Source organism: Siphateles boraxobius, unplaced genomic scaffold (genome assembly GCF_051911475.1).
Source record: "Siphateles boraxobius isolate OS27281-9 unplaced genomic scaffold, OSU_SipBor_1 41, whole genome shotgun sequence".
Taxonomy (NCBI): Eukaryota; Metazoa; Chordata; class Actinopteri; order Cypriniformes; family Leuciscidae; genus Siphateles; species Siphateles boraxobius.
In genome coordinates, this window is record NW_027509042.1 from 28,184,817 (window position 1) to 28,198,877 (window position 14,061).

The following is a 14,061-nucleotide window of genomic DNA, read 5'->3' on the forward strand; positions in this document are numbered from 1 at the left end:
GGAATAAAGCTGTCTGATAGGAATGTGGCAGGAACAATGGTTGCCTTTTAAGTAACCAATGTACTACCAAGTTCAAAATTGATGTCAGAGCAGATTTAATGCTCAACTGTTTTGTAATAAGTTGAATGAGTCATTTTCTTCTGTTTAAAGTCGTGTTATATTGTCTAAGTAATTTTTTTCACTTCTATTGTTTTTGCAATTTTTCTATTGGAAAGTCAAAGCAAAGAGAATGCATTATCATTTATTTATTTTTTGAATAAAATTTTGTTTAAATGCATGTGGTTTGTTCTTCCAATGCATGATCAATTCCTAATAAAAATAAATGAATACTTAAGTACAAAACAGGATATTTCACAATATTTTCCCATGGTTCTGCTTGCAAAGTTTAATGCTTCACTTTTTACATTTAGTGCAACCAAAATAAAATAAAAATTATAAATGAAGCAAAAAATAAAGATTAATACAACACACTCTGCGACACCCCACCAAGCATTCACATGCCCACTTTTTTGTTAAATATATAATCTATATATTATATGTATTTCTATAGTCATGACTTCTGTACAGAGGATTCAGGCTACAAATCATGTTTATTAGTCTACCAATACAGGCCACTGTGGAAATGTTTACATTGTACAGTCAAGTCTCATGTAGCCGTCTAGGCTTAAAGCAACATGTTACATGCTTTGGCTGTTATCTCTCCTCATAATAGTTTGATTAAATTCATATTACACACAGAAAAAAGTTCCTAGTTTCAAAGTTGATGTCAGATTCACGCTTGAAACTTGTAGGAAATGTACTAAAAACAAATCATGGAGGTTTGAACTGGAGAAAAAAGAGTGAGAGAAGAGAGACTTGCAATTTAATCTCTGTTAAATGAGCAAATGAAACAATTTTATAAAGCATTTTTCTCTCCAAATACCAAACTGTAATAAGCTACAAATTCAAGAGAAAAAGTAGAAATTAAATCATTTTATCTAAAACATCTCAAACATATTACTGACAGCGTCTATGCATGGAAACATGTATGAGAATTTCTTAAGATGGCACAAAGCCATCAGTCAGAAATGTGTTTTTGTCTTTCAAAAGACTTGAATGCTAACGTGCAGAAAAACATCAGCACTATATTACATCTATACATCTGCCAATCAGCCCAATAGCCAAACTACATCAAGAAAGTATGCTGGCTAGAAAAAAATACAGGAAAAAATACAGCCAGCTGCTCACAACTCCAGAAGAAACATGATATGCCTTCCAGTAGTAACAAGTGTAATTATGTGCATTCACTTTTGTGCAAAACTAAGAAAATTATGAGGATCTGTTACATGTAAAACTTGTGTCTGTGGGCTGTGCTTAATTACAGCTGGCCTGATATTGATGTAAACAAAATAATGAGGTCGGAACTGTTAGTTCTGAAACTAGTCTGCTGCCTCCTAGTGGTATGGAGAACCACAGCACCAGGATTAACATGAAGCTTTTTCTAAATCACAGCATCTAAATCATGTCACAAAGATACATATGATATCAGGAAAAAGTTGATTAAATAGTGTATCAAACAAAACAAAAATGTATATAAGCAAATACACAAACCATTTCACAGTTGTGGAAAGAATATGACTTCTTAGATTGTGCTTGTGAAAATAACAATTAGTAACATTTATGCCTCTCCACTAGTATCTTGACTGGGCCCCTTAATAGAAAATGACCATGCAGTAAAAAAACAACAAAAAAAACAAAAAGGAACCCTAGATTCAAGCTTGAAATCAATTTTAAGGCAACAATGTATGACAGAGGAAAGAATTAGGAATGGGAACGGTGGAACTCGTCAGTGAGCTTTACTTGCATGAAGGTCTCTGGTTTGAACAATGAAAAGAAAAAACTGTCTGCCAAACCACTTCAAATGATTAGTTGATGCTGGGTTCCTTCTCACATGTATAGAAGACTAACCTGCCTCATACCAAAGGTCCCACTGTCTATTCACAAATATGTAAACTGGATTTATGATATATATCTTTCTGGCGAAAGTGTAAGAAAAGTTGTAAATAATATTACTGTACAGAGAACACTAGTTAGTAAAGTAAAAAAAAAAATATTTATGTTGTGCCATGGAGTTTGAGGGAGAGGGAAAGGGAAAGGGGATGTTAGGATTCCAGTTTTAAGAGTCAAGAGTAGTTTAGTGTGTCTGATTGCTTTTTAAATGTAAACTTGACACTCAACCCTGAACCTTCATTTGATTTCGGTGCAAAACACTAGCAGGAATGATCAGGCTCTGTACAGTATAGATAACTGGGCAGTTGTACAACTTTGTCTATTTTGGATCAAAAAGCAAGTCACCAACACCTTTAAAATAATGATGATATTGATCAAGACTAAAAAACAATGCAACATAAAGCAGCACTACATTTGGAAATATGGACCAAAGAGGAAGGGGGGGGGGATCAGGTATCACATCTGATCTGAAACTTCATTCTTACTATTTTTTTGCAAGTGAACTTCCTTCCACTTGTGCAAATCAATATGTGGTGACAGTCTGGTGGTAATCCCATCCAAAAAAAAAAAAACCTAGTAAAAGGACAACACCTAAGACCAATAGGAGTATCCCTCTGGCACGATTTATAACCATGAATCTTGAAAAATAAGTCACAACACAACAAAAGATTCAGTCATGCCTTCAGTATCTCTTAATGTCTCATTTCTGTCCATACTTCCCTGAGAGAGTGGTGTGATGGCACAGTTGTTGTCAGGGAAACAAGATAGAAGCATATGATATTTCAACATTGTTTAATACAACCAAATAATATGTGCTGCCAACCCATGACTAATGAGAGCCAACAACAAACAAAGCAACTAAATATGTGCTACAAAGCCATTAACAAAGGCTGCTGGGAACATTTACAGCCTGATGAGGAGATCCAAGTTCCTGGCCAAGGGTTAAAGGGGAAAAACACAGCTCTTGGGTTGAATAAACAGGGAGAAAAGAAAAAAAGGGGAAAAAAATACGCTGGAGGGCAATTATTTGTTTTCTGGGTATTCAGGAACGCCAGCAGCTGTAAGAGTAGCTCGATACTGCTGCAAAACTACACGCATGCTCTTTATGAAGCCTTTGGAAAGAGGGAAGAGTGGGAATCCAATATCTGGATAGCCACTGCGTTCTGGTAGGAAGCTCCGATAGCTCTTTCTCCGTTTCTTTGGTCTCACAGCCGGCTGAGACTCCTGACATGGTTTTACACTTTGAGATGTCACAAAACCAGACACCCCTTCAAAACCTTCCGGTATTTCTGATCCTGCACCACCCACCACTGAGCTATCACAATCAGAGTTCTGGCTCAGGTCCCGTTGCCCGGCTGATCCAGGAGGTAAACTGGGCCCCACTGTGGAAGGACTGAGACCCGAGTCCTCAAGCTCCTCTTCACTTCGCACATCCTGTTTGCTTGGACTACTGTGGACCAGAGCTGAGGAGATCTCTTCCAAAGGTTCTGCATGGGGGCTGCCAACCCCACATCGTGAAGCACGATCGGTCATTGCCCCATCCAAATCTAGCCAGGACTCCAGACGATGGACCAGCCGCCAGCCGTTGCAGGTAAAGTGCTCACAGATCTCCTGCTGAAAGACCTCCACAGGCTGCTGGAGAAGTAGGGTCATTGACTGCACCATCTTAATGAGTGCCATTTCATTGTAGCAGCGACTGTTCTCGTAACCCTCTTGAAGTCCTCGGTCACTGTCAAAGCCAGCCTCATTATAGTATGGCTCATTGACAAGGATCAGACCTAAAGGGGTGGAGACAAAATATTTACACTTAAAAATGTTAGAATGTTATTCATAGTCTTGCAGGTACAATAGCAAAAAAACAGGAGTGCCTCAAATTATTAAATGTAATTTTAAAGCCCCGTTCACACCGCCAGCGACACGCAGCGACAAAGCGACATGATAGGAAAGAAGCCTTTCAGTGGAGCTCAACGTCTCGAGTGCAGGCAAGACAGAAGAGTTCGAGGACGATTTCACTGTTTCATTTGATTTGACTGTAACCACATATATGGATATAATAAAATGATGCATGGAAAAGTACTGTCAACAGTCTCAGTGAGTTTAATTCATACATTTATAGTTCGAGTGGTGTAGTTTTATGATGCAAGTTTAGCACTGCTGCAGTTCATTTTACGGTTTCCCCTGCATTATGTTGACAAGAAAATCGATGATTTGTCAAATTCGAATGACGTTTTAGTAATTTATGACAGTATGAGTGAGTTTAATTTGTTGATTGATCGATCGTTAATCTAGTAAATTATTTAATCTACTGAACACTGCTGTGGTAATATAAAAACACTCTCCCAACAGCATACTGTTTCTTTTGAGCCTAATTCCTAGTCAAATTAAAATTGTATAGTTGTATATATATCACTTGTGATGGTATTTTGTATAGATATGGCCAGACGTGCAGTCTACCAATAACATTAGAGCGACGGCACTACGAACGCCCACAAGCGACTTCACAGTACAGAGCCTAGCGACATACAGCGACAAAGTCGCTAGCGGTGTGAACAGGGCTTAATTGTACCAAAAAAACAACAACACAGACACATTTCTCAAAATATCTTCTATTATGTTCAGTACCGCTGCTAGACATTTTGGTGCCCTAAGCATAATTCCTTTATGGTGCCCCCCGCCCCCGGGGAAAAAAAAAACGTTTATTTTTACCGGTTTAACTTTAACTTTTTAACGCGCAATCCAACGGAACACTGAGGCGGCGGCGGCACCATCGTTACTTTCTAGAGCAATTAAATACTCTTGTTCCGTCTGTCTTGTTATATACATCCCTAAAAAGTGCCTAATAATATTTCTATAATGAAATAATATCGGCACTATAATTATTATGACTACGATATGATGATTGATTTTTCATTAGGCTATTTTTGGTGCCCCCCTCAGCACTTGGTGCCCTACGCACAGCGCGTGATGCGCGTGGTGGGAGCGGCGGCGCTGATTATGTTACATAGAAGAAAAAAGTTTTGGAATGACATGAGGATGAATAAATGATGACAGATGAAATATCCTTTTAATGTAGATGACATTAAATGAATAGTAGGGCTACTGGATCGATTGCTCCTGTCTGCCTTGATGCTGGTCTGGTCAGGTCAGGTCGCGAAACCATGTAACCCAGTACTACCTGTATACAGAAGTGGATGCACGCACTAGTTGCATTTCGCTTCGGAGCCGATCGTTTGATGTTTCTGAGTGTGCGGTTGTTTACAACGAGTGAGTGTGTCGGTGTTCTTCAGGAAGACTCTCCCAGTGCTGGTGTTCTACAGCGCGAGTGCAGCGGTGATCACGAGCTTCGATCTCTCAACTGCTGTTTTAACAGCAACAAATTCTAAAGGTTTGTGTGTGTTGACGGCTGGTTAGAGGGCGGAAAATTGAGTGCTTCACTGTTTCAGTTCTCTGTTCAGTGTTGCCGCGGTCATTCCCCTGTGTGCTCCGGCACTGGTGACAGTCCTATTTTCTGAAAGAGCAACACGGGTGCGTTTGCGTCTTTTTCAAGATGTCATTCCACCTGTACTTTTCTGGATGCGATCGTTCCCTTTTCCTCTCTGATGGTCACAATTGTTGCATCACATGTTTGAGCTGTATGTTTATATGTATATAAATATGTATGCATATGTGCTTATATGTTCGGCATGCTGAGGCAGCTTTTGTGGGCGGCTCATGTTCTCATTGCGGGAATATGACTGTCGCGGTGTTGAGATCGAGACTCGCCTTCGTCCGTGAAGCGCGAGTCCCCATTACCATGCCCCACCCCTGGGTGCCGTGTGGGATGGGTGATCGGAGGATAGTGATGGATTTCTCGCCCGGTAACCATTCCCTGTGGGCTCCTCACTCCTCCATCACACCGCAGCCGATGGAATTCCTGTTGGAATTCCCCTCTGTAATGGACCGATCAGCTGTTACAATGGGGGTTCCCCCTGAGGATAAGATATCGATAGCAGCATCGGAGGGTGAGCTGGCCTCTGGTGACAACTCCACTCCGCCGCCGGTGGCAGTTCCTCCGACCGCTCGTCGCCGAGGGTGTTCCCCGGCCGCCGTTCCCGCTGGGCCTCCACAGCAGCCTCCACCCAGTATGAAGGCCAGTTATAAACTCGTTCTTTATGCTACTAGGTGGTGGGTCGTGACCATCTTGGCCCAAGATTGGTCTGCAACTCCGACCTGAAAGACGTGCTTCAGATCTCTACCTTCCGCGCCGCAGGCCATCCTGTGTGTTGCGTGTGAGGGTTGAAGTATCAGTACAGAGTCCTTCCCTTCGAGTGCTCCAGAGCCCGTTGGGTCTTCAGGTCAACTGGGAGTGAGTAATCTCGCCCACGGGTTGAGTATCTCTTTTTCAGTTTTGGAGATGGACTCAGTCCAACACGTCTCTCCAATGGGAGTGTGTTCAGCTGGTGTTGAAGTGAGAAAGGGTCCAACTGAAAGAACTTTCAGAGGCTCCTGGGGCATATTACCATATCTGGCATCTGCAGCCATTGGCTTCCTCCATATGATGACCGATTCAGTGCTAGCTTCACGATCGGGTCCCGAGGTGACCGTGGCAGAGCAGCTCACCCTGTGTGACTATAGTTCATCCCGGTCTGCTGCCAAACCCTCTTCAACTGAGGGGCCATGTACAAAGGGCGCGTTTTAACGGGGGCCTGGGCGACCCTCGACTACACGGGCATTCGTGCCTCAAGTTGTTAGACATTGCGACCGTTGCGCAAGCTTCCCTTGCATGTCACAACTCACCCGTCACCTCCTCCTTGGAGTCAGAAGCTTCTGAGGATGCTTTGTTCCACTCTTCCTGCTCTACTCAATTGTGCCGCCAACGAGCCTCACGACAGTTATAGCAAGAGCAAGTGGAGACTCCATCCCCTGGGTCCAGCTGGGTTATGACCATTCCGGGGCCGCTCAGTTGCCTCTCCGGTTTCGTCTTCCTGCCAGTGTTTCTGTCCGAGCGGACTAGCCTTGGACAGACACTGGCTCTCAGCTGCCCCGGGGGCCCCTAGAAATGCGTTTCCCCAGTGAGCCTCCTAAAAGCGACTGCGACTCATGTTCACCTTGCGCTTGCTCAAGTCAGTGAATTCATCACATGTTCATTCATCATGTTTCATCATGAATTCATCATGTTGAGCAGAGATGCTCCTGAAACTCAGTGAAGTTCATAGCACTCAAGTGTTGAGCAGCAATGCTCCTGTAGCTAGTGAATTCATCACACTCAGATGTTGAGCAGTAGTGCTCCTGAAGCTTAGTGAATCCTTTTCGCACTCAGTGTTGAGCAGAAATGCTCCTGTTGCTCAGTGAAGTTCTTCGCTCTCAAGTGTTGAGCAGAAATGCTCCTGAAGCGCAGTGACCTTCACATGTCGTGTTGAGCAGTGCTCCTGTCTTTTGCGCCCGTTGCTTGCACCTACGGTGCCAAGTCAGGAGGGAACAGGTCTTCATAGTTGCCCCTTATTGGCCCAAACAGACCTGGTTCCCATCGAACAGCCTTCCTGACTTCCCCTGAACACTTTTTCAGGGACGGGGCACGATGGCACCCGCGTTCTACCCCTGGAGATTCCGGGCGGTCATACACTGAATGCGGAGGTTCAGGTGGTTATCACAGGAACATGTGGTAGTTACCATCACTTCTGCGAGCACCCCTAAGAAAAAAAGGAGTGTGCTTACGCATTAGAAGTGGAACCAGTCGTTGTGTAGTCTTCTCTCCGGAGGAGACCCTGAAAGCTTTTCGATAATTTCAGTGCTCTCTTTCCTGCAAGATGGGTTGGAGTAGGCTGTTTTCCTCCACCCTCTAAGTGATGTTGCCTCTGTGTTCTTGACGCACGTCATGATGCAGAAGCATGGGAAGCATGTCCTGATCGTCAGGTTCCTGAGGGAGCAAGGTAAAATAAACCCTTGCGCCCCTCTTTATCCTCTTGGGCCTTATCTCTGGTGCAACTGCACAGCAGAGATCGCCCCTGAGCCACTGCAGGCAGTGAGTTAACTCTCGCGGGTCGAGAAACGCGCCGGCGCGTTTTGCTGTTTTTTTTCTCCACATAGCAGCAACATAGACTTAAAATACTCCGTCATTTTTGGTCATACAAATAAAATCAACACATGATTATAAACTATAGAGGGTCTTCTTTTTTTTGTGTACACTCACATTAACATCAAAACCGTGTGCTTTTGTAAAATGAAGAAAATAAACAGGGTGTGCTTTCTGCCTCTCTGTCTCCGTTAAATTTTTTTCTGGTGCACGTCTCTAAACTTAAACAAAGCTCAGCGAATACTATTCACACAAGCACGAGCAATATATCTTTATTATCATTTAAGTTTGTACTTTTCAAATATCTAATTCAAAACTAAAATAAATATTCTCTGTTTATGTAATATATTAAAAAAGAGAGAGGTGTCAGCCGATCTCATTATCGTTCTCTTAGCTCATTATTCTGCTAATCTGACACGCCCACGGAGAGCGCGCGGTATTCAAACGCAAATGATCTGAAGCAACACATGCAAAGTGTCAACGCCCCTCATAAACGCGATAACACAACAAATGTAATCATCAGATTAATGTAGCCTATTTCTTCTTGCGAGGCTGTGTGAGGAATAATCCTGGGACATTTACCTCAGAACATGTACTGTTTTTTTTCATTTCGAGGAGCAACGGATCCATCTGATAAGTAAGTTTTTTTTTTATTATTGTTCTAATCGCGATATCATAGTGTATGTAAACCGCAAAAAGACTGTTTAAATATGAATCGCGTCTGTGTGTGAATGAATGAACTGAACAGTTTTTACCAAACCCTATTGCTATACTGAGATGAGTGAAAATCGACTGAAATATGTTGAAATAACGTTAAAATGTCTTTGTATTAGCAACGTATTAAACTGCAAATTAATATGTATGCCCTAATATAGGCTCATAAAAACAAAAAACGACATGCCTATGTTACAGACGAAATATGAAAGACAACATTTCGTCGACTAGTTTTGGATAGATTATTAACTGTTTACTGTAGCCTAAACTATAGACTACTGCCACATTGAATAAGCTTTTGTTCACCAATTTCTGCTCAAATGTTAAATATATTAGGCTATGTTTGTTTTGTCAAAAATAAAGTCATCAACTAGGATGCTATTATAGTCTTTGTTCCAATGTAGGCTTTATTCAAACTAATGAATCCTTAACTTTGAAATATGTATGATAAAATGTATACTTTAGTTTTTACAAAGAAATATGATATATCCATCTGAGAAGTACGTTTTTTTATTAGTGTTCTAATCGCGTTATCATAGTGTATGTAAACCGCAAAAAGACTGTTTAAATATGAATCGCGTCTGTGTGTGAATGAATGAACTGAACAGTTTTTACCAAACCCTATTGCTATACTGAGATGAGTGAAAATCGACTGAAATATGTTGAAATAACGTTAAAATGTCTTTGTATTAGCAACGTATTAAACTGCAAATTTATATTTATATGCCCTAATATAGGCTCATAAAAACAACAAACGATATGCCTACGTTACAGAAGAAATATGAAAGACAACATTTCGTTGACTAGTTTTTGGATAGATTATTAACTGTTTACTGTAGCCTAAACTATAGACTACTGCCACATTGAATAAGCTTTTGTTCACCAATTTCTGCTCAAATGTTAAATATATTAGGCTATGTTTGTTTTGTCAAAAATAAAGTCATCAACTAGGATGCTATTATAGTGTTTGTTCCAATGTAGGCTTTATTCAAACTAATGAATCCTTAACTTTGAAATATGTATGATAAAATGTATACTTTAGTTTTTACAAAGAAATATTAGGCTACACTTGAAATATTGTTATTTTAATTGTTGCTGTAATTGTAACCTTTTTAATAAAATAGCAAATAATATATTTACAAGGTAGATGTAAACAAAATCTTAAAAGGTCAATATAAGCCTTCTCTTCAAATTATTTGTATTGTGTTTTATTAGTGACAAATTTGGGGAGAGGATACATATCCAAAACTTTCTGAAAATACAGTATGAGAATTAACTACACAATTACTAGAAATGTTCACCTTGGATATTATACAATTTGCAAGCAAAAATACAAGTGGAAAAATACTATTTTTTTATAGATGTTTCCAACTGTGAACCAATTTTGTAGTATATATACACATTTCTTTTCTTGTGTCCTTGTATTCTTTCTTGTGTCTCAGTGACACACCTGTGAAAAGCTCATTATGCAGGCTCATTAAGCAGGTCTTTTGTCTTCACAGGTGTGAATCAGACCATTATAAATGAGTCACGCCCATTTCGCATATTGCCTTTCCAAACAAAAAGTGTTTTACTAAATTTAAATCAATGTATTGTTTTATGTGAATGATTTGGAAGGATGATTTTCAGATCATTTTGAAGCAAAAATCCTAGGCGAGAACATCCATTAGTCAAAAGTCTTGTGGACACATATTTAGTATGTGTTTTGTGGCCTTATTTCAGAGACTTTAAGTTTTAGTTTTTTCAATAACCATGCATAAACAATATTCTCTCAAAAATACAAACATGTACATACATCTTGCTAACATATTATGGTAGCCCTGTTTGTGCTATATAGAGTGAATTTACACCTTTGCCATTAACATGTTTATAAATAACTGAAAAAAGCACAAATGTTAGAGCATGTCAGAACACCTCCAGGACCCCAAAAACACATAGGACCCCAGAGGGTTAAAAATTCTGTTAAATCACTTCACCTGCTCGCATGGTCTCTGCTAGAGGGTAGGGACTTGCTCGCTTTCGGTAAATGTATTGTGCCTGGAGTTCGGGCCGGCTAACTCTCATGAACTGAGACCCCAGCCTGGATTGTGCCCAAGGTTCCTACCTCTCCCGTAATAGGATCAGGTGGTGAGCCTGCAAGCGCTGCCCGGAGGAGGCAGACCCAGCCCTGGCTTCTCTGTCCGTCCGCTTCATAGTGGTTAGGCGTGTACAGAATGCAGCCTTAGACCTCAGACCAGCAACTTATCTGTTAGGAATCAGCAGAGAGGGAAGGCTGTTTCCAAGCAAAGTGGCCCACTGATGTGGTTGCCTTATTTTCGGTGAAATATTCCGAGACGCTCATGTCCATTTAGGTGTCGAGCTCCTCTATATTGAGTGTTGTGCTCCGCCTGGGCGTTGACAGAGTGCTTTGCTGACGGATTCAGAGTTGGGGGCTGGGCGACACCTTTTTGAACTGCTGCTTCCCGTGGGCTCCCTTCTCATGAAGCAATTATCACCATGAGCCCGGTTCAAGTGGCTTGCTCCAGTGACTTCCCTGGCCTAAGCCCTGTCCTTCTCCGCCTTAAAATTGCGGGGGCATCAGGAGGCTTTTGTCTAGGCACTGGAAGGTGGCAGCTTTAATGGCGTTTTCAAAGGTTATCCCCATTCAGTCGACGTCGACTACGTCTGAAGTTATCGACTGAAAGGGAACGTCCTGGTTGCGTATGCAACCCACCGGTCCCTGAAGGAGGGAACAGAGGACGTAGTCCCCTTGCCACTACCGCTGGACCACCGCTGACTCCGGGTTACGCTCGGCTCCTCAGCGAAAAGCAACTAGTGCGTGCATCCATTTCCGTATTTATACCCGCTGCTGGGGCGGAGTGTGTGATGCGAATCACGCACGCCAATTCCATTGGCTCGTTCAATAGTACTCGAAGATGATAGGCTCCCTGGCGTGATCTCCATTCAGTCGACGTTGACTACGTCCTTCGTTCTATCCTTCAGGGAACGGTGGGTTGCATACGCAACCAGGACGTTCACGTGGCTACGCGAAATGGATAAAAAATTCTGTATTATACATTTTAAGGCTTGTACCTTGGAACCTTTTACATGGTTTGCGTTCTCGAGCCACCAGACACTGTTTTGTGCAAATGAGCGGCCGGATCGCATTAAGGGTTTTCTGTTAGAACGGTGTCGTGTTAGCAGCCCCTAAGTTAATAACTAATGATCGTTGCGACAGAAGTGTATCAATCAAAATCATCTAACTTTACAGCAGCTCCAGAATACAGTTATTGTCTAGCTAAAGCCAAAACAATCTGTTACTTTAATTTCCTATTATCACTGTAAAGCTGCTTTTAAACAAACTCTATTGTTAAAAGCACTATACAAATGAAGGTGACTTGACTACTGCACTAATCACAAGATCCCTTATGGTTTTCAACCTAAATATGGTTTTCAACCTAAATAAAGGTAGAAAAATTACCACAAAAATATACTCTATGTTTTATACTATATAAGTTTTTAATTAACCTTGTATAGAAATAAGCACTTGCAGTAGACTGGATTTGCTGGTCCATCTTTCAGTACCCTGTGAAAGGAAACAAAAATCACACGTCAGCATTGACCAATAATCATACACGTCAGCATTGACCAATAATCATACAATGCAGTTAAGGGCATCAAGGATTTGGCGATAAAGCCAAATTTCATCAAGTTATCAAATTTCTACTAATGCTTCTACTAAAGTGTCTACTAATGATGGATAAAAATGTTAGTCACTCATAACATGTTATTCATAGTCTTGCAGATACAATAGCAAAAAAATGGGCCATTTCATTCCAAAGGTCAGAGAGACATTAGAAAATGGTCAAAAGTAACTAATTTGGGATACGATTCCCTGGAAGGACAAAAAGTTTATTCATGCAACATAGTAACAAAGAAGAATGACCAAAGGGAGTGCAAAGAGGTGGCTAGTTGAAAATCAGAAACATACCAGTCAGAAATTAGAAAAGAAAGTAGGTCAGCTCACCTTTCCAATCCAGGTGCCGAGAAGACTGACACAAACCTTCCCATTGTCATAGAGGTTGGGATTAAGTCGGCCGCTGCACTGAGACAGGTAACGGAAGAGAGGAGGAACAGCAGGATAGATATTAGGAAGCTGAATATCAAAGAGGAAGAGTCCATCCTCGTAGGGTGTGCGGTTAGGGCCCTTAATGAAAGCTGAGAAAAGGTCCTGAAGAAAACAACAGGAAAGGTTAATCAAAGAAAAGAGGAACTTTTGATGGAATTTTCACAATTGGTTTCCATACTTTGTAAAATAAAATAAACGCAACAATCAAAATAAATACTAGGAAGAGTTCATAAATATGTTGTGTGCAAGGAAAATTTACCATTCTGTCCTCAAAAGTCTTCACCATGATGCCATCGGGCAGAGAGGTGGCCAGCAGGGCCATTTCTTTCCTTACAGTGCTAAAGAACTTCTTTGCCTCTGCTGGCTGGAATTCCATTTTTTTAAAAGAGTGGGTGTCTATGGCAAGAAAGAGGGGTAATTTTTAAATGGCTCCTAGAATGAAACTATCATACAAGTGCTGTATGAAATTGATGTGATGATTTTTGTTCAAGAAGATACCTCTTAAAGGTGCTCTAAGCGATGTTGGGTGACGTCACTTTTTGTTGACGTTCGAAGTATTGTCAAACAAAACGGAGGCTAGCTAGACCCTCCCTCCTCCTCCTCCTCATCCGCTCACTAACCCCCCAAACCCTTCTTGTCGGTTATTGACTGGAACAGTTTGTTATGTTTCGTGGTGCGGGTTAGCCCAGTTTGTTTTTGTTGACGTTTTTAGAGCCTGGGGTGTCTGCAGAGACTGCGTTTTTTACAGTGTGTTCAGGGGACAGGCAGCTAGCGGATAGTGAGGAGATGTTTGCTGTATGTGACAAAAAATGTTTTGGCTCAAAAAAACGCATGACATCGCTTAGAGCACCTTTAAATGACCATTTCTATAATAAATAATTACCTATTGTTCATATAAGGCGGCACTTTCATGAAAATATATAGTAGCAAGTCAATAATTCTCAGGGCTGCCCTCGACTAAAAATTTTTCATTTAAGCGATTAGTCAACTAATCGCACGCGTATATTAATAAGCCATATAAATAAATCATGATAATGAGCCTTTAATTACCTATATATAATACATAGCCTAATCAGCACTCAAGCGTGCGCATAAAGCTTGCCACAGCGCACCAGCAAAAGTATGAATGTGTCGTGAAAAAAGTTTTTGAAGTTTTCTAAAAATATATTTCTCATGTCTGTGAGGCAAATATACACTG

The 14,061-nt window shown here is 41.1% G+C and overlaps 1 protein-coding gene across 1 annotated transcript in view; it reads right to left on the bottom strand.

Moving 5' to 3' along the window:
- Positions 1-571: 571 nt before the first annotated feature.
- Positions 572-14,061, bottom strand: part of ube2o (ubiquitin-conjugating enzyme E2O) — a 167,451-nt gene continuing 153,961 nt past the window's right edge. The window contains exons 17-20 of the mRNA XM_077199094.1: positions 13,123-13,259; positions 12,762-12,965; positions 12,263-12,320; positions 572-3,767 (exon numbers count right to left, since the gene is read on the bottom strand). Of these exons, the coding sequence (XP_077055209.1) occupies positions 3,013-3,767; positions 12,263-12,320; positions 12,762-12,965; positions 13,123-13,259 (1,154 nt within the window). The 3' untranslated portion in view covers positions 572-3,012. The remainder of the gene's footprint in view (positions 3,768-12,262; positions 12,321-12,761; positions 12,966-13,122; positions 13,260-14,061) is intronic.